A 21,223-nucleotide genomic window follows, 5' to 3' on the forward strand; every position below is an offset into this window, starting at 1 on the left:
AAAATATGCTCATAATTTATGTGTTATTGAATGAATTTGGAGTATGTTGGAAGTCACAATAATAGAAACAAATATTTTATGAATTGTAAAAGTTATTTAATTTTTTTAAGGGGAAAATGTATTTAATTTGAAGGACAAAATCATAATAATAAAATTATCTCAATTATTTTACTTGTGTAATGTACTTATCAATACGACTAGAGGATGATCTTTCGTATTTTGAATCATGTTTCGCCCAATAATATAGTACCACATAATGTATATTATACTATTGGGTGTGACAAGATTGGAAACATCTTGGGGTAGGTGATTTCATCTTTGACTAACTACCAAAATTGCAAAAAGTATGGCAATAAGTAAGATGGAAAAAGTGAAAAGCATGGTATAGGACCATTCTTCTCCTTTCCATTTTTCTATTATTGAAACTGTGAAACCATTCTACAACGTTTTCAATACATCCCCTTATATAAGACTATTGGTGTGATTATATTGATAAAGGACAAGAGAACTCAATCCAATACAATAAATGGATTAAAAACATAGACCAACTGATAAGAATCAATTCAAACCCAATTTAAGATTATTACTTTTATGACTCTTCCGTTCTTTACAAGTGCCAAATTATGTTAGTCCAGTAACTCTTGAACTTCTAGCTTGGTTCAAAAAATGAAACCAAGTCGCGAACATAACCGAGTCTTATGCGTTATTGCACTGCTGATCTCCACTTGTATTATAGTTACCATTGTTGTTTGGATGTGAAGTTCCAATGATAGATGTTATAGCAGCCACAAGAGCTGATGTGAAATTGGGGTCTGCTGTGATAGCAGCCGTAGCTGCATTAACAGTGTCAGTAAGTGATGGATTAACTGACATAAACTTCTCAGACAGAAGTGGAGCTAGGAGGCTAAGTTGGTCCCTTTGTAACTGTGATGAGGAATTGGTATCACTTTGTTTAGTGAGATCTAATGTAATAGTTGGAAATGGAGCTGAGGCAGAAAGAGTAGCCATGTTGTTGTGTGAGCATGGAAATGCAGCACTTTCTAATATGGTTGGATTAATTAGGCCATCAGCGCTAGGCATTGATCCTGAAAGAAGCATTGATGCTGCTGCTGATGTTGTTGATGCCATTGCCATTGCAGTTGGAGGGAGTGGATGGTTATGTTGCCCTTCATAAGTTGTGATCAACACACTCCTATCTTCACCACACCTTTGTACCTATAAAGAAATTACATAAAATCATGAGTAGTATATTTTTTTGGTTTCCTATATGTATCCTCATACCGGACGCAATCCTGTCCGAGCCGGGAGCATCCATAGGTATATGAGGCTAACTCTCCCAGCAGCGGGTATTTTTTCCATCCACAAGACTCAAACCCAAAACTTTGCTTAAGGGGAATCAAACATGTACCACTTGAACGTAAAAGAGGGTAATTAAGTTTGATAGAATGTATACTTGTTTTCTTACTGGACAACCAGTACACATGGTGCAACGATAATAAGCTCGTGGACATGGATTCCCTTTCGCCATCTTCTGCCCATACTTTCTCCATTGGCATCCATCTGCTATCTGTAATCAAATTAATATGATCCAAAATCATATTACCATAGCTGCAATTATATATATATATAACACATAAATTTATGTTGCAGTTTCATGACACAAGAAAGCTATGCAGCATCACATACATAAACTACTCTCCTTTTATCAGAAAGCTAGCTAGGTTGAATTTGTGAGTAGTTAAAGGTGACGACCCTATTTCAGATCATAGACTTCTATTTTCTGATATAGTTGCAGTGGACACATGAGTGATCATGAATGGTTAGATCTTATCTTATCATCATGTCCCTAAAAGCAAAACCTAAGGTAGGTCTTATTATATATTAAGTAGCTGTGCTGCATACTAAATACTAACCATTGAAGATTCTGATCTTGTTCGAACTGATACACGAGCTTTCTTGATGATTGCCATGGTTTCAGATGCTTGATCAACATGACCCATTAAAGAATTCAACTTAGGAACTTTGTTAGAGAGACACCCTTGGAATGCTTGGTCACCTGGATTCTCCTCCATTGTTCTTGCTTTTGAGCTATTATCCTTAGTTGGTTCCAATGCTTGAACAGTATTGCTCTCCATCAACTCAATCATGCTTTTGCTTTCTCTTAGTTTGCTTCCCTCTAAATATTGTTGGAAAGCCTTATCCCTTTCAGAAAAACCACCCATCTCTAAAAATTGCCTTGGAACCATACCTTCTTTCTTACCCTTCTTCTCTATGGCTTGGTCACCCTACAAAAACCACTACTTAATATGATTCACCTTTTGGATAACAAATACCTTTATATTAATTATTAGATCCAACATCTTGATATTGTTATTTACAATTTTTTTTGGAATATGAGTGTAACTTCAATTTCATAACCTACACTTGTGATATCTGCAATTGTTAAGAGGATAGTTGCTAAACAAAAAGAACAAAAGGATAGTTTGTCCCTTAAATTTAACATTTAAAGGGTGCCTCACAATGAACTCTACCACTTTTTATTTTGAATGAGTTCAAAGAATTACCCTATTTCTATGCTGTGTCTGCATCAGCTTAATAAGTTGCATGTGTAGGGCATTGTAGTCATTGTTGACTTGATCAACCAGCACTCTCAAACGATGATTTTCAGCATTCATATCGTGCAATTCAGCTACCAATGCAGCAAGCTATATATCCATAGCAAAAAAAACTTTATCTTATATATATATATCCGATTAAATATGCTGCATGTTAAATAAAAATTAGAGTAATGATATTTAAAAATAAAATATTACACAGTAGGGTTTGCACACATGCACTATTAAACTTACCTCATTTCTCTCATCCCCGTATTTCTTTATTGATCTTTTGCCACCCGTATTCTTCATTTGTAGATCTAAACTAGTCTGTAAATTAAGAAGGAGAAGAAAATAAAACTACCTCATAATTATTGTTAAAAAATCATTCAAATAAATCTTAGGAATTATCCTTAGGTAATTAGAAAATGGAGAAACAAAGAAAAGAAACTAGACATTAGTGATCACATTTTTATTCTCCGAAAATGCACATGAGTGGTGCTATTTATAGGACTATAATAATCATGTATACGATCATAACTATAAATCAAATCTTAATATAATCACTTAATCAAAACAGATCATATTATATATATATAAATATAAATAAATATTTGCTTACATCTTCACTAAGCTCTATATGCTGCACCATTTTATGATGATCATCATGGCTCTTTTTCTCATTATTCTGAGCAAAGAAATCCACCTCATGCAAGGGTAGTCGTTTCTCACTAAACGACATGACTAGTGAATTAGAATGTGAGGCAGTAGAGTCATCACCCAAGGCAATGGCATCATTCCATGTAGCAGCCATGTATTTTATACAATATAAGCTTGCATTTTTGTGTTGCCTTTGGACATATATATATATATATATATATATTAGAGAATATATTCCTGTTCTTGAGGAAGAAGAAAGTGGTTGGATCAGTATCAAAGAAGTGTTAGAGATTGTTTTCATTTTAAAAGAAGGGGATGGAGAGAAATAGAGAGATGCAATGGACTCGGCAACAAAAAGGGTTTTGACTAAGACCAAATATTGTATGAGAAATTAGAGAAGAGACTTAAATAATGAGAAAGATTTGAGAAGTGAGGTAAGATGGTGCGTAAGTACCCACATGTCATTTTTCTATAAGCTACAAACAGATAAATAATTACTTGAAAATGACACAGGCTTGAGCTTGAGACAGTCTTGTCATAAATAACAACAACATCAAGGAAAATGCATTTCTATAATATAATAACTGCTATTTATAGTGTGTATTAAGTTAAAGACATATGAAAGACTTAGAACAATTCTATTAACATAATTGTATTTTTATAAACTCAATTTTGAGAGTTGTAATTAAGAAAAACTACTATCATTTTATCTATTTTGTTTGTTTCATCTTATCATTCTTAGTTTGATGGTGGATTTTTAGGTCGATTTATTTTCTTTTAAAAAATGTCGTGGAACATTATTATGCACTATCTTTTTATGCAAAATGTTGGGCTAATGATAGGTAAGATTGAATTTTCAAGAGATGTTCCTTGTCATATGTATCAGTTCAAGTTCTTAAAGAAATGATTATTGGAAGGAATAATGAAAAAGAATTAGTTGTTGATTAATAGAATATAAGAATTTAGCTTAGTTAAAAAATAAATAATTATTAATATAGATAATTTTATTTGTTGTAATAAAAAATTCCAAACTAATTCTTCTAGCTCCTTACTTATTGGTTTTCTTATTTGTTATTGGTGAACACAGGATGTAGTTTTTTAAAAACATAAATTAATAAATGAATAGAAGAAAATTTATCTACTTCTACTATTTTAGGATTTGCTCTTTTTCTTCTTTCTCGGTGAACATATTGTGTAGTATGTTAAAAATAGGTAACTAAAAGAAAGGGAAGAGTCTATAAAATCTTTTGCATGTAGTCAACTTTATCAATTTTTGCCAACTAATTACCTCTTAAACTTTGTATATTAATAAAATTGGTCTTTATATAAAAATAATATTAAATTAATAACAATAAATTTTTTTGTTATCCATTTTATTTTAATTTTGAACGTTAAGGTTGTTGTTAATTAATTTTATTATATATATATATATATATATATATATATATATATATATATATATATATATATATATATATATATATATATATATATATATATATATATATATATATATATATATATATAATAAAATTAATTAACAACAACCTTAACGTTCAAAATTAAAATAAAATGGATAACAAAAAAATTTATTGTTATTAATTTAATATTATTTTTATATAAAGACCAATTTTATTAATATACAAAGTTTAAGAGGTAATTAGTTGGCAAAAATTGATAAAGTTGACTACATGCAAAAGATTTTATAGACTCTTCCCTTTCTTTTAGTTACCTATTTTTAACATACTACACAATATGTTCACCGAGAAAGAAGAAAAAGAGCAAATCCTAAAATAGTAGAAGTAGATAAATTTTCTTCTATTCATTTATTAATTTATGTTTTTAAAAAACTACATCCTGTGTTCACCAATAACAAATAAGAAAACCAATAAGTAAGGAGCTAGAAGAATTAGTTTGGAATTTTTTATTACAACAAATAAAATTATCTATATTAATAATTATTTATTTTTTAACTAAGCTAAATTCTTATATTCTATTAATCAACAACTAATTCTTTTTCATTATTCCTTCCAATAATCATTTCTTTAAGAACTTGAACTGATACATATGACAAGGAACATCTCTTGAAAATTCAATCTTACCTATCATTAGCCCAACATTTTGCATAAAAAGATAGTGCATAATAATGTTCCACGACATTTTTTAAAAGAAAATAAATCGACCTAAAAATCCACCATCAAACTAAGAATGATAAGATGAAACAAACAAAATAGATAAAATGATAGTAGTTTTTCTTAATTACAACTCTCAAAATTGAGTTTATAAAAATACAATTATGTTAATAGAATTGTTCTAAGTCTTTCATATGTCTTTAACTTAATACACACTATAAATAGCAGTTATTATATTATAGAAATGCATTTTCCTTGATGTTGTTGTTATTTATGACAAGACTGTCTCAAGCTCAAGCCTGTGTCATTTTCAAGTAATTATTTATCTGTTTGTAGCTTATAGAAAAATGACATGTGGGTACTTACGCACCATCTTACCTCACTTCTCAAATCTTTCTCATTATTTAAGTCTCTTCTCTAATTTCTCATACAATATTTGGTCTTAGTCAAAACCCTTTTTGTTGCCGAGTCCATTGCATCTCTCTATTTCTCTCCATCCCCTTCTTTTAAAATGAAAACAATCTCTAACACTTCTTTGATACTGATCCAACCACTTTCTTCTTCCTCAAGAACAGGAATATATTCTCTAATATATATATATATATATATGTCCAAAGGCAACACAAAAATGCAAGCTTATATTGTATAAAATACATGGCTGCTACATGGAATGATGCCATTGCCTTGGGTGATGACTCTACTGCCTCACATTCTAATTCACTAGTCATGTCGTTTAGTGAGAAACGACTACCCTTGCATGAGGTGGATTTCTTTGCTCAGAATAATGAGAAAAAGAGCCATGATGATCATCATAAAATGGTGCAGCATATAGAGCTTAGTGAAGATGTAAGCAAATATTTATTTATATTTATATATATATAATATGATCTGTTTTGATTAAGTGATTATATTAAGATTTGATTTATAGTTATGATCGTATACATGATTATTATAGTCCTATAAATAGCACCACTCATGTGCATTTTCGGAGAATAAAAATGTGATCACTAATGTCTAGTTTCTTTTCTTTGTTTCTCCATTTTCTAATTACCTAAGGATAATTCCTAAGATTTATTTGAATGATTTTTTAACAATAATTATGAGGTAGTTTTATTTTCTTCTCCTTCTTAATTTACAGACTAGTTTAGATCTACAAATGAAGAATACGGGTGGCAAAAGATCAATAAAGAAATACGGGGATGAGAGAAATGAGGTAAGTTTAATAGTGCATGTGTGCAAACCCTACTGTGTAATATTTTATTTTTAAATATCATTACTCTAATTTTTATTTAACATGCAGCATATTTAATCGGATATATATATATAAGATAAAGTTTTTTTTGCTATGGATATATAGCTTGCTGCATTGGTAGCTGAATTGCACGATATGAATGCTGAAAATCATCGTTTGAGAGTGCTGGTTGATCAAGTCAACAATGACTACAATGCCCTACACATGCAACTTATTAAGCTGATGCAGACACAGCATAGAAATAGGGTAATTCTTTGAACTCATTCAAAATAAAAAGTGGTAGAGTTCATTGTGAGGCACCCTTTAAATGTTAAATTTAAGGGACAAACTATCCTTTTGTTCTTTTTGTTTAGCAACTATCCTCTTAACAATTGCAGATATCACAAGTGTAGGTTATGAAATTGAAGTTACACTCATATTCCAAAAAAAATTGTAAATAACAATATCAAGATGTTGGATCTAATAATTAATATAAAGGTATTTGTTATCCAAAAGGTGAATCATATTAAGTAGTGGTTTTTGTAGGGTGACCAAGCCATAGAGAAGAAGGGTAAGAAAGAAGGTATGGTTCCAAGGCAATTTTTAGAGATGGGTGGTTTTTCTGAAAGGGATAAGGCTTTCCAACAATATTTAGAGGGAAGCAAACTAAGAGAAAGCAAAAGCATGATTGAGTTGATGGAGAGCAATACTGTTCAAGCATTGGAACCAACTAAGGATAATAGCTCAAAAGCAAGAACAATGGAGGAGAATCCAGGTGACCAAGCATTCCAAGGGTGTCTCTCTAACAAAGTTCCTAAGTTGAATTCTTTAATGGGTCATGTTGATCAAGCATCTGAAACCATGGCAATCATCAAGAAAGCTCGTGTATCAGTTCGAACAAGATCAGAATCTTCAATGGTTAGTATTTAGTATGCAGCACAGCTACTTAATATATAATAAGACCTACCTTAGGTTTTGCTTTTAGGGACATGATGATAAGATAAGATCTAACCATTCATGATCACTCATGTGTCCACTGCAACTATATCAGAAAATAGAAGTCTATGATCTGAAATAGGGTCGTCACCTTTAACTACTCACAAATTCAACCTAGCTAGCTTTCTGATAAAAGGAGAGTAGTTTATGTATGTGATGCTGCATAGCTTTCTTGTGTCATGAAACTGCAACATAAATTTATGTGTTATATATATATATAATTGCAGCTATGGTAATATGATTTTGGATCATATTAATTTGATTACAGATAGCAGATGGATGCCAATGGAGAAAGTATGGGCAGAAGATGGCGAAAGGGAATCCATGTCCACGAGCTTATTATCGTTGCACCATGTGTACTGGTTGTCCAGTAAGAAAACAAGTATACATTCTATCAAACTTAATTACCCTCTTTTACGTTCAAGTGGTACATGTTTGATTCCCCTTAAGCAAAGTTTTGGGTTTGAGTCTTGTGGATGGAAAAAATACCCGCTGCTGGGAGAGTTAGCCTCATATACCTATGGATGCTCCCGGCTCGGACAGGATTGCGTCCGGTATGAGGATACATATAGGAAACCAAAAAAATATACTACTCATGATTTTATGTAATTTCTTTATAGGTACAAAGGTGTGGTGAAGATAGGAGTGTGTTGATCACAACTTATGAAGGGCAACATAACCATCCACTCCCTCCAACTGCAATGGCAATGGCATCAACAACATCAGCAGCAGCATCAATGCTTCTTTCAGGATCAATGCCTAGCGCTGATGGCCTAATTAATCCAACCATATTAGAAAGTGCTGCATTTCCATGCTCACACAACAACATGGCTACTCTTTCTGCCTCAGCTCCATTTCCAACTATTACATTAGATCTCACTAAACAAAGTGATACCAATTCCTCATCACAGTTACAAAGGGACCAACTTAGCCTCCTAGCTCCACTTCTGTCTGAGAAGTTTATGTCAGTTAATCCATCACTTACTGACACTGTTAATGCAGCTACGGCTGCTATCACAGCAGACCCCAATTTCACATCAGCTCTTGTGGCTGCTATAACATCTATCATTGGAACTTCACATCCAAACAACAATGGTAACTATAATACAAGTGGAGATCAGCAGTGCAATAACGCATAAGACTCGGTTATGTTCGCGACTTGGTTTCATTTTTTGAACCAAGCTAGAAGTTCAAGAGTTACTGGACTAACATAATTTGGCACTTGTAAAGAACGGAAGAGTCATAAAAGTAATAATCTTAAATTGGGTTTGAATTGATTCTTATCAGTTGGTCTATGTTTTTAATCCATTTATTGTATTGGATTGAGTTCTCTTGTCCTTTATCAATATAATCACACCAATAGTCTTATATAAGGGGATGTATTGAAAACGTTGTAGAATGGTTTCACAGTTTCAATAATAGAAAAATGGAAAGGAGAAGAATGGTCCTATACCATGCTTTTCACTTTTTCCATCTTACTTATTGCCATACTTTTTGCAATTTTGGTAGTTAGTCAAAGATGAAATCACCTACCCCAAGATGTTTCCAATCTTGTCACACCCAATAGTATAATATACATTATGTGGTACTATATTATTGGGCGAAACATGATTCAAAATACATATATATATATATATATATATATATATATATATATATATATATATATATATATATATATATATATATATATATATATATATATATATATATATATATATATATCAATGGTGTTGTATTAACCACTTTTAACTCACAATTTTATTTACTTATCAACTTATTAAATTTTGATGATAATTTTCTCTGAACATTAATGTTTACTAACCTACATTATTACAATGTTACCAGTGAGTTTAATTTTAATGATTTACTTATTAGTTAATAAGTAGTAAATGGTGAGTGTTGGCAAAATACATAATGCTTAGTGGGACTTTATGCAATTTTTCGTAAAAGAAATAATGGTATACAATTTCTAAAAATAACATATAGTAAGTTTGGTATTGTGTGAGAGCAGCATCAATTTATCATGTAATCTAATTTTATCCCTGTAAACTTTAACATATGCTTGGAAGTGTACTAGAATTTTTAAAACATGAAGAAAGAAAGCAACATATATTAAAAAATGATACTTTATTTATTAATGAATTCACATATTCAAGATTCATCCTCCAAAAAAACTGACTGAGTGACAACCAGTTTTTTAATAAAATTAAATTGCTCTTTTTTTGGAAGTATTAAAAGTTTTAATAGCAACAACACCATCATTACATTATCACTATCGTCATCATATTTTCAAATGTAAAATTAAAATCCCAGAAATCTAAAATGAATTGAAGATTATGTAAATGAAAGTTGGCTAATTTACAAGGGGGAGAGTTTAAATACTGTTTTTTTATTGATGTGGACTCAAATCACTCCATTCAAATGGGAAGTGTTGCTATGAAACTTCTCTATCATTATTAAATAAAAAAGTAAATGCATTCAATGTAGACCAATATAATTATATGATAATTTATAATTGTTAAGAGACTAAAACACATATAACATAACAGGATTACACATATATATTATGAATCAATCATGTTCTTCTGATCTAAAGGTTTTGGAAAATATTATATTGTCATAGTTGGCGGCTGCTATTTGAAAATATATCAAAATGAATGATTGGTTGGATTAATTAGGGAAAATATTTTAATGGAGTTTGCAATAGAAAATATAGAATTCATTGTGTCCCCCTCCTTCTCCTCGGCTGCTATAACTGATGAACAATTATTATCTCCATTAATAAAGAAGTAAGTGACCAGATTATTTTTATATATATTTTTTCAATAGTAAAAATATAATTCCATGATAAACATATAGATAAAAATGTTATTATATGCTATTTATCTCTTTATTAATGGAGAGAATATTAACTCTAACTCAAGTCTAGAATTGTTGCCCCAATAAACCCAAAACTTCAACTTTAAATATTTAATAATGATTGCAAAAGGCAAAACAAAATGTTCAGCTTCTAATTGTGTTGTTTTTTTGAAGTTATAATGTTTATTCTTTTATGGATCTTCTAGTCTAGTAACGGGTAAAAACATTAAGATACGTGTTCTTTTTTTAATTATCTTAAAGAAAAAATTATTTTAAAATACCACTACTTGTCTTTTTCCAATGAAAATTTCACTAATTGTCGGCTTAATTAAAAATTCTTTTGACTTAAAAAGAAGAGGTGTTTATTACGGGCTGCAAAATTACATTTAATACTTAAGATTAGTATATTCAGTTAATAAACTCGTGTCATAATTTTATCCGAACTTACAATGCTAAAGTCTAAAGTATAAACTAAATTTTGTGAAAGGCTCAAATACTTTTTATTAATTTTTCATATAAGGTTAGGATTCACATAGATCACTAAATAGAAATAAAATTTCATATAAAAGTAGAGAAAATTTATATGATCCTTACCAAAAAAATTATATGACTTGGAAGTTTTATGTAAAATACACTCTATAACAAAACTTCCAAATGATGATAGAAAATTGTCACAAATTAAAGTCAGTGATAAAAAAAAACTGCTTGAAAATTATATACTGTGAATTGTAAATAGCGGATCAATGAAAAATAAAAATTGAGATATTACTATTAGTTTTGTTTGTGAGCGGAAGAAAAAAAATTAAAAACTTTAAAATTATCTCACAAATACATTTTATGGCTATTAAGAGACTTCATTATCTAATCTCCTCATTAGATATTACTCTTAAGAAACCCTTGTGAGATGATGAATTAAGTAAAAATCTAAACGTGAGTGTCTTTGTCTTTATAGTTTGCTAGGAATGATTCCTTTGTAGATTCGGAATCTTGCACCTTATTTGTCTTTTTAATGATAATCTCCATCTCGCAAAACCAATCAAATCATTTTCATCTCATGTGTGGTCCATATATATCAACACTTTGTCGTTAATAAAATGCGATTTCAATGATATTTATTATTTAGAACGCATAAAATGAAAAGGAAAAAATCGATCAAGGCCTCAAAGGATGGAAATAAAAATAGGGTTTCGATCCATAAGTTTAATAATGTGTAGTCTACATGATCAGATTGTTATCATTATTATAGAGTAAGTTAAATGATTTAATGGAAAATGAAGGTTGTCTCTAGACATTCGATATCTTATGCAAAATATGTATTTGGACATAAGTTTTTATATAACAAGTAGGTTTCCATTTAACTCTTTATCTCTATGAGCTTAACATTATTTTCAAAGTTTTATAATGAAGTAAATATAAATTAATAACATCCTAACTTAATAATAGGTGAAAATTATTATAGCATAATATATATATATATATATATGATCAATGTAAAAATTTATATATCATTATTTTATTATTTATCATTTATTTAAATTATTATTTTTGAAGAGTGAATTATAATTAAAAATAAATGACAAATAATACAATGATAATGTATAAAACTCATACACTATCAATTTATATATTTTTTCTCAATCGTCCCCCAATTCCAACATGTTAGGAAGGGTGAAATACAAAAAAAAAACTAAAACAAAATTTAGAAAAAATCATGAGTTAGTTTATTTTGTAAATTCACATGATTGTAGCTTGAAATTATGATGTTAATTCTAAAACATCTCCAAACACGAAATTTAGAATTGTAATATGCAAATCCAATTAGAAAATGAAATATAATAACAACATTCATAAGTTTTAAGTTGAGTTTTAGTATAAATAGTTATAATCACACCGCTATATCTACTAATCACCATTTTCCATATAAATGAGAGGACAAATTCTTCGACCACAATTTTTATAATGTTTTTTATTTAATAGAAAATCATAAATTATAACAAGATCTCACGTTGACACTTCAAAATGCAGCACACAAACCATTTCTTCTTAGATTATTTAAGTTATTTTTTTAAAAGGAATAAAAAATATGAGGTTTTGTTTAAAATTAAAAACTCTTTATTTGCACTCATATTTCATCCCTGATAATAGTTATTTTGTTCTTGATTTCATTTGATGTTGATGTGAAAATCTGATTATTTGGAAAACAAATCATGCTATTTATTATTATTAAATAAGATAAAATAAAGGAAGATATGAAAACATTAAATCATTTACCTAATTTTATCTTATGTCCTAGTATTCATGGACAAACAATTAAAACAAACACGAAGTAAATATTGTCTTCTCTCATTTTTAAATAAGTCAACTTGTAAAATATATATTTTGGACAAATGTATTTTAGTCTTACCAACGTGTTGATCTAATGATACAAGACTTTACTAAATTTTCGGAATGACCTAAATGTTAAAGATTTAATTCTTAAGATTAACACTTATTGTAAGGGACAGTCAAGAACTACAGAAGGAAATGATTAATTCCTTACCTAAAAAGAACGAGAGATAGTGAGATACTCTTCGTAATAAAAAAAAAATGTATTAGTCTAAAATATCAGATATGATCATGATTGAAATTAGTACGTATATCAAAATCTACTCTGGATTAATACACATGGCCTTTAATGTGGAATCTATAATATAGGGAATAATGTTGAGATTTCCTATCAATTAAGAGTAGTTGGTAAATTATTCATTTTTTATACTGCCCTCATTTTTTTAGGTAATTGACTAATTATTTATAGGGTTCATGACTACTTATTCCAACAAGTATCGCTCACAAGAATCAAACTTTCACTTTAAGGATTTAGTGATTCTTTATACTACTAAACTAACCTCATATTGGTAATAAATTATTCATTTTCATTTGAGTTCTATAATTGTTTCCTTATTTACCTCACGTGATAGGGTGGGGGGTTCCATGTTCCAACATTGTGGTGCACACATCATGTGGAGTTGAGGATCACTTCGTGGGGTCAAGTGAAGTGAGTGGACTCCAATGTTTTATTATGTTTAGTGATATATTATAGAGAGAGACACTTCACTCCACAACTTCTTCCCTTCATTTTATGTACTCATTCATTCGTCATCAACAACATAACAAATTTAAGTCCACAAAAAGTTTATATTTCTATATGAAATCCAAATTATATTAGCGAGCGATAGAAGATTTACGTGTCAACACATTGTTCCTTGCCTTCTTTGGTATATAATAAATTCAATTTCATTCATGGAAGCGATACTTGTTGTGAGAGATCATAAACTCAAAATGGATTAGATCCTTATCCAAGAAGGTGATGAGATACATTTGGTAGTACCAAAAATTTCAATTTCAATTTCTTTGAATAACACTTATTGAAATGACAATCATTTACCATAAAAAAAGATTAGTTGTGTACCCAAAAAAGTAAAAATATGTTTTCCGTAGTACAAAAAAATCATAACTTTCTACTACTATTAGTAATTACTGAGTTTTTATTAAAAATGATCATGTTTAATTATTATTATAAATAACAATTTTTTTATTCAGTTAATGATAAGTTTGGGTAATGTAAAGGAAATTATGAAAAGGAATAAATCCAAAGGATATAAAACAATGCTTTATAGGTTGTGATTTTTTTTAGTAAAATTCTAATCCCTAGTAAACATTTTTGTGGTCTGGGGATATAACTCAACATTGATTTCCCAAGCAAGTGGGATGGTTAATTAATTGTATTTCAAAAAAAAAAGGAGAGTATAACAATTAACAAGGGTTTATTTTCCTGATAAAGTTGTGAGCACTAAATAGAGTCAGTGTAAGGTCCCAGTGGTCCATTTTCTCAGCCAGAGCCACTTGTTATGTACGGTCAAAACAACCCACGTGCACATATACTGTTCCACGTTTAGTATCATTTCATGTGCTATCATCTTATGATTAGTCAAAAAATTATTTAAAAATTAAATTTTAACTTAAATATATATTTTTAACTAATCACGAGTTTATGACATATGAAGTGAAACTAAGTATGAGACAACAAATATCACCTTTATAATATATCTTTAGCTCTCTTTACATGTTTCTTATGACCATATTTGGGGAGTGGCATAAAAGTGTAGAGTTCTGTGTAGGATGATAAAACGAGCAATAATCATATGTTTGCTACAAAGGCCCCCAATTTTATGCAGACATGACAGATATAATTTTACTCGTTTGTCAGTTTTGGCCTGTTTTTATTTAGTTTTTATTTATTTATTATTTATTAGTGCTTGCGTAGAGGCTAATAAACTATTTAGAACGCAGAGGATGAGAGTTTATCCAAGAACATTTTCATATCCACTTTTGATTTGTAGTTATTTTCAGGCATGAGATAAAGAGGTCGGAGAAGCCATTTTATCATCAATAATTATGTGTGTCATTGTTGTTACCTAAGAAATTTTTATGAAGTTATGCATCTCTTATATTCTTTATAAGAAAGTTGTATGATTTTGACTAAAAAAAACACAATCATATTGGGATAGTATAAATTTAATATTTACACACTATCATCTTAATTTAAAAAAAAAATGATCAATCCCTTATATATATATATTACTTTTTAAGACTTAATGAATATTTAGATATTAGAGTCTATATTCATATAATATATGTATTCTATCAACAAAATATTAATTTAGTAGTGTAAAATCTCACTGTATCCCTAAGATTAAAAGTTTAATTTTTGTAAGCAACATTTATTGGAAAAGACAAACATTAAGCCCGAAATAGCTTAATTCATTATTAGAAAAGATGAAAAAATACTATTGATTTAAAAACAAAATAGATGCATTCTGAAATAATGATTGCATAAGTAACAGTTGGATACTTTCAAAAGGTCATTTTTATTAACATGGTTCAAATATAGGATACATTGTACAAATATATTCTCATACACCTAATTGGCTAACCCTATAATGTGGAAGAAAATATTTAGACACTACAAATTTATCTCAAAAATATTTATTTATTAGTACTATCAAATGTATCCCCTCTCAAAATATGTAATTGTTTATGTAATAAATATATAAATTTTTATACGGGTGTGCATAGATATTATATCTTAAAAGTAATGTTGGGAAAAGGAGAGGAGAGAATTAATTTAGAATAAACCTAGTTTTGAATGAAGGTAGAAATGAGAGGCCGTGTGTTATTTGATTATCCATATAATAACAGAAAGAAAGCCATTTGGTTGTGAGAGAAGAAGCGATGAGTGAAGTGTTGTGGATTGAAAGAAGAAGATTGTAGACTTAAACATAACCACGGCTATTCTCACAGCATCACGCTCACTGGGTCATGCCCATTCTCACTTTCATAACCTCTCTTTTCTGATTCATTCCAACCCTTCTCCCCACGGTGGTCGTGGTGCTCTTCCCTCTGAAGGCGGCACCCCCTCCGACCTCCTCTTCCTCGCCGGCGGTGGTCCCACTCCGACTCCGACTCCGACTCCGACTAATATTACTACTCTCTTAGTTTAGTTATTTCTTATTCTTTCTTCTACACTTGTACTCTTTCTTCTTATTCTTGTTGGATTTTGCTGAAGATGTTGAGAATTAAGAGGGTTCCTACTGTGGTTTCTAATTATCAAAAAGAGGAAAACGGAGAACACCCTAATCGCTCTACTGCGGGTTGTGGTCGGAATTGTCTCAAAAATTGTTGCATTCAAGGTATTTCTCAAACTCCACTATCATTTTATTATGCATGAATCAAATAATATATAATTTATGTGTGTTTTGTTTAACAGATGCAAAGCTTCCTCTGTATGCTTTCAAAAGGCTTACAAAGAATGGTGGAAAGGAGGAGTTGCTCCTCCATGCATGCAAGGAGGAGCCCCCTGTAGCTTTTCTTGACTCACTTCTTCTTGGAGAGGTAATTTTGATTTTTTTGTTTTCTTTCAAAAAATAAGTTTATATTAGGAAAAAAACATGCTTTGTACAAGGTTAGGAAGAGTACTAACCTTTATTAGAATTTATATCCCCTATCAACAGGGGATCTGAGAATTTAAAAGTTGTCAGAATGAGTGTTCTTGGAAACTTGGCTAGATATGCTTCATGGCATAATTGGGGGATTTTGAATATGGAGGAGGGATTAAAAAGTTTTGTTTTTTCTCTTTTTATTTGTTTTATATAGTTAGTTATTACTATCATTGTATTTGTTTAAAGATTGTTTCCCATATTATGGCAGTGGGAAGATCGCGTGCAAAGAGGGCTTTTCCGCTATGACGTTACTGCTTGTGAAACCAAGGTCTGATTTTTTTTATTTTTTTATCTCTTTCTAGTTTGTTGTGTTTTTGAGTTTGCTTAGATATGGTTTTATGGGCTTGTTTCATGTGGTTTTTGTGTGTGGTAATTTTAATATAGGTAATTCCGGGCGAGTATGGTTTCGTTGCCCAGCTGAACGAGGGTCGTCACCTCAAGAAAAGACCAACTGAGTTCAGAGTGGATAAGGTCCTCCAGCCTTTTGAAGAAAACAAATTCAACTTCACTAAAGTTGGGCAAGAAGAGGTCCTGTTTCAATTTGAAGCTAGTGAAGATGGTGAAGTCCAGTTCTTTCCTAATGCTCCAATTGATATCGACAATTCTCCTAATTTTGTTGCCATCAACGTACGATTCCTTCTTAGCAAATATTTATATTTTTCCTTGCGGGTTCATTATTAGGCTATATGATGTCGTAGGCCTTTTACATGATGCTAGTTGTTCATTGAAACAGGTTAGTCCTATTGAGTATGGCCATGTGCTACTGATTCCTCGGATTTTTGAGTGTTTGCCCCAAAGGATGGATCGTGAGAGCTTATTGCTTGCACTTCACATGGCAGCAGAAGCTGGAAATCAATATTTCCGATTGGGTTACAACAGTTTGGGTGCTTTTGCAACTATTAATCATCTTCACTTCCAGGTATTGGATACTGAACATCTTGACACTACTGCCTTATTGGTCATGTGATAATTGCATTATTTATCACGTGCTCTATCACTAATCAATTGGACATATGCAGGCTTATTATTTGGCCATGCCCTTTCCTATAGAGAAGGCTCCTACCAAGAAACTTGCTAGTTTAAATGGTGGTGTGAAGACATCTAAATTGTTAAACTATCCGGTAAGAGGTCTTGTCTTTGAGGGTGGTGATAAACTGGAAGATTTATCAAACATTGTTTCAGCTGCTTGTATTTGCCTTCAAAACAACAACATACCTTATAATGTTCTAATTGCTGACTGTGGAAGACAAGTTTTTTTGCTGCCACAGGTAAAATACTACTTGATAATTTAATTTGCCTAATATACTTTCAGTAGCTGCATGAATGATATCTTTTATCACTTGTGATCATGAACAGTGTTATGCTGAGAAACAAGCTCTTGGAGAAGTTAATGCTGAGCTATTGGACACACAAGTGAACCCTGCAGTGTGGGAAATTAGCGGGCACATGGTTTTGAAGAGGAAGAAGGACTACGACGAGGCATCCGAAGCCAATGCTTGGAGGCTTCTTGCAGAGGTCTCCCTCTCCGAAGAGAGGTTTGAAGAAGTCAATGCTCTTATTTTTGAAGCCATTACCTCTGGTGAGATAGATATCAATACTCAATGTCTCGATGAAGTTGATGCGATAACCTCGAGTGGTCAGAGTGCTCACTCTGACCATGCTAAGATGGCCGATTCACAAGAATGTGTTGTTCTACAGTAAAAAGCTCTGATGAACAAATAAGTGATTTTGCAATAAAAAAATTGTTGTATTTCATTGTAGTTGAATCATTACGTCTATTGTTGCAGTTGCTTAAGCTTGCAGTATTGTGTTGTGCCTTAAGGAGTAGTTGCTTCTATGTGGCTTTTTTATGATCCATTGTAATGTTTCAAGGTCCATGTGAAAGTAACCATGTAATAACTGCTCTCTGAGCTTGTTGTTTAGAGTTCTGTGATTGTGGATGATAAGTGAACAAGATTTAATTGGTAGAGTTTTCATACTTCTTTTTCTTAAACCCTTTTAATTTAAAAAAAGTAACTTTAGAAATTATATATCATTTAAAATAGTCTAATATACAGTTTGCCAAATTATCCCCCTTATTATTTTCCCTCACATCAAAACAGATTGCCAAATGAAGTTCAAGAATGCTGTTTTTATGGGACCACTTTGTAATAAAGTGCTGATTTTTTTTAAGTTATTATAGGTTAAGAATTTGATGCAATTTTGTTTTTTTCTCTTATTTTTTTCATCGGCTCTTGGCATGGCAGCTATACATGTAAAGTGGACTTATTCCTAAGTCCTAACACTTACATTTGCACACATCTTATACAATAAAGTAAGAATTTAATAAAAATTGGGTCTTACAAAACAACTAAACATCATAACTACTTTAATTCAAAATTGTGATTTCAGGATTGGAACGTTTCACCATTCAAGTGAAGTTTGTGTGGGACTGCAATTCATTCTCATTGTGATCAACAACTACTTTATATATATATAATACAATTTTGGTATTTTTTAAAATTGTTATTTATTTAGTTGCAATAATTGACTCCCTCTAATTTTTTTGGTATTGTCAAGGATATTCGCTCACCTTTTTGGATATGGAACTAATTCCTTTCAAGAGGATTTATGACTGTCTCTCTCAACAAAAGTTGCTCTAATTTATTTATGATGTAGTGATCTATTGTAGAGAGGATCCAAGTCCTTTTAAAGGCATTGCCATTTCCACGTGAATTACTATCCCATTTAACGTGTTCACTCTTTGGACATTCATGATGAACATGATGCCAAAGCATATCAACACCTAAATTGCGCAACCTTTGTTTGAGTCTTCATCAACACAAAAATGTTAAGCTACTCCTACTAGACTCATAATGTTAGTTACATTATAGTAAATCCAAAACAATGTTCACGCCCCATAGCATTAGCACGAGGCCACGGTTACATTGTAGAACATGTAACAAAAACATGTCCCTTCTAACAAGGTTGTTACTTGTTAGAAAAGCAAGTTACCTTTATTACTTAATAACCCTATTTATATAGCTTTTGAGTCCTACCCTTATTTACACAATTCATCATTATGGCACTAAAAGCACAACATTTAGCATTTGTGACATTATTGTTGCTACTAGTTTTGGTGATGATCAAAATAGAAGGAAAGTTGGTAGTGTATGATGATGCAAATAATGTGTCATCCATGTTAGCAGAGGATTGCAGGAACAGAGCATTTGCATGTAACCAAGGAGAATTTCCACCAAGATTTCTATGTTGTAGAAACCATTGTGTGGATGTGACTTCAGACAGAACCAACTGTGGCTTATGTGGGATTCGATGTCGCTTTAATTATAAATGCTGCAACCGTTTGTGCATCAATATAAACATCAACCCTTTCAACTGTGGTAGATGTGGAAGGGTATGCCCCTTTGGGAGGTTATGTTTATTTGGTTTGTGTGGTTTTGAACAACCATCGCCATCGCCATCACCATCACCATCGCCACCACGATCACCACCACCACCACTCGCTCAACCACCAACCTCAATGCGAGACAAAAATGAGTCTCATGCACTGAACCACCCATATTTCAAAGAGACACATGCAATGGAGTAAATTTTAATATATCTTTAGATATATTATCTATATATCCTTGGTGTCAAGTTCTTTACGCTTTTTCTTTCTATATATATATATATATATATATATATATATATATTTATGGGTTTCAAGTTAAAAAATATGTTGTTACATTTGAATAGTTTGTGCTATTTGATTGATTCTAAAATTAGTATAAAAGTATGGCTATTGAAAGTTTATTGTGAATTGAACAAGACTATGTATCACTCTCGTTATTGTTGGCAGATAATGGTGGAATGGTTAATAGTATTTGTAATATTATAACACTAGTTTATCATTCATATATATTTTGCATAAGAAAAGAGTAAGAATCCTTTCCATAGGTACCAGAAAAAACAAACTAAATAGTAATATAAAAAGACATAAATAATAGTTCAAATCACTCTTAAATGTGGAGATTGCTCAGTTAATTTTTTTGACAGACTATCATACACTAATACATGTGATTTTCCTTTAAATTAATATTATTATGGCTGATTGAATAAAAATTAAAAAATTTCTTAATATAATATTTCTTTATGACTAACAATTTTTTTTACAATTATACTAGCATACTAGTGTGTACAGCCACTTCGTGTCTGCCAGCGAATATTGTGTGATACTACATATTCAATTTTTATATATTATATTTTGTATGTGTTTATGATAATGTTTAATTTAAAGTGAGATATGTGGTTAATTAATATATTGGTGGTAGTTGCTTAAGATAATATAGTTTTTTTTTGTAAAAATCAAATAATGTTAAGGGCAATATAGGAAATGAAAATTACACCATGAGAGAAGTTATTTCAAGTTTTGGCTTTATATATAGTATAAATATGTAATTAAATCAGTACAGGTCAATTAAATTATATCGTGATGTACTATGAAATTTTTTCATATTTTCAAAGGACACATTAAGAATTTGAAACTTGAAATGATAATAATTTTTCATATTGTCAACCATTTAACAATTTAATTAATTGAGTTATACTTTCCAAATAAAATATTTATATTTAAAAATTTGTTATAAAATATGTGATTTAATTAATAAATCATCGATTCCTAATTATTATATGTAAATGGTGTGATAATCATATAATATTTTTTGTGTGACC

At 30.6% G+C, this 21,223-nt stretch overlaps 4 protein-coding genes across 8 annotated transcripts; 3 read left to right on the top strand and 1 right to left on the bottom strand.

Annotated features, from left to right (window-relative positions):
- LOC109361342 (probable WRKY transcription factor 31) lies at positions 671-3,525 on the bottom strand. Of its 3 annotated transcripts, XM_019606803.1 has the most exons (7): positions 3,217-3,521; positions 2,850-2,924; positions 2,565-2,705; positions 2,244-2,285; positions 1,914-2,144; positions 1,454-1,567; positions 671-1,215 (listed from the first exon to the last, which is right to left on the bottom strand). In XM_019606803.1, the coding sequence occupies exons 1-7, from the start codon at positions 3,406-3,408 to the stop codon at positions 697-699; spliced, it is 1,314 nt and encodes a 437-aa protein (XP_019462348.1). In that variant the 5' UTR covers positions 3,409-3,521; the 3' UTR covers positions 671-696. The 3 variants fall into 3 exon arrangements, with proteins under 3 accessions (XP_019462348.1, XP_019462347.1, XP_019462346.1); XM_019606802.1 differs by having other exon boundaries at positions 1,466-1,567; positions 1,914-2,285; positions 3,217-3,525; XM_019606801.1 differs by having other exon boundaries at positions 1,914-2,285; positions 3,217-3,520.
- On the top strand, positions 5,907-8,778 carry LOC109361343 (probable WRKY transcription factor 31). 3 transcript variants are annotated; one of them, XM_019606806.1, is made up of 7 exons: positions 5,908-6,232; positions 6,525-6,599; positions 6,744-6,884; positions 7,164-7,205; positions 7,305-7,535; positions 7,882-7,995; positions 8,234-8,778. In XM_019606806.1, the coding sequence occupies exons 1-7, from the start codon at positions 6,041-6,043 to the stop codon at positions 8,750-8,752; spliced, it is 1,314 nt and encodes a 437-aa protein (XP_019462351.1). In that variant the 5' UTR covers positions 5,908-6,040; the 3' UTR covers positions 8,753-8,778. The 3 variants fall into 3 exon arrangements, with proteins under 3 accessions (XP_019462350.1, XP_019462351.1, XP_019462349.1); XM_019606805.1 differs by having other exon boundaries at positions 5,907-6,232; positions 7,164-7,535; positions 7,882-7,983; XM_019606804.1 differs by having other exon boundaries at positions 7,164-7,535.
- LOC109361102 (GDP-L-galactose phosphorylase 1) lies at positions 15,710-18,426 on the top strand. Its single transcript, XM_019606423.1, has 7 exons — positions 15,710-16,204; positions 16,282-16,406; positions 16,722-16,781; positions 16,898-17,140; positions 17,247-17,432; positions 17,533-17,781; positions 17,870-18,426. Exons 1-7 carry the CDS (start codon positions 16,081-16,083, stop codon positions 18,212-18,214), a joined length of 1,332 nt encoding a protein of 443 aa, XP_019461968.1. The 5' UTR covers positions 15,710-16,080; the 3' UTR covers positions 18,215-18,426.
- On the top strand, positions 19,575-20,149 carry LOC109359609 (protein STIG1-like). The gene has a single exon (XM_019604308.1). The coding sequence runs from the start codon at positions 19,575-19,577 to the stop codon at positions 20,100-20,102; it is 528 nt and encodes a 175-aa protein (XP_019459853.1). The 3' UTR covers positions 20,103-20,149.

The sequence above is a fragment of the Lupinus angustifolius genome, chromosome LG11 (assembly GCF_001865875.1).
Source record: "Lupinus angustifolius cultivar Tanjil chromosome LG11, LupAngTanjil_v1.0, whole genome shotgun sequence".
Lineage (NCBI taxonomy): Eukaryota > Viridiplantae > Streptophyta > Magnoliopsida > Fabales > Fabaceae > Lupinus > Lupinus angustifolius.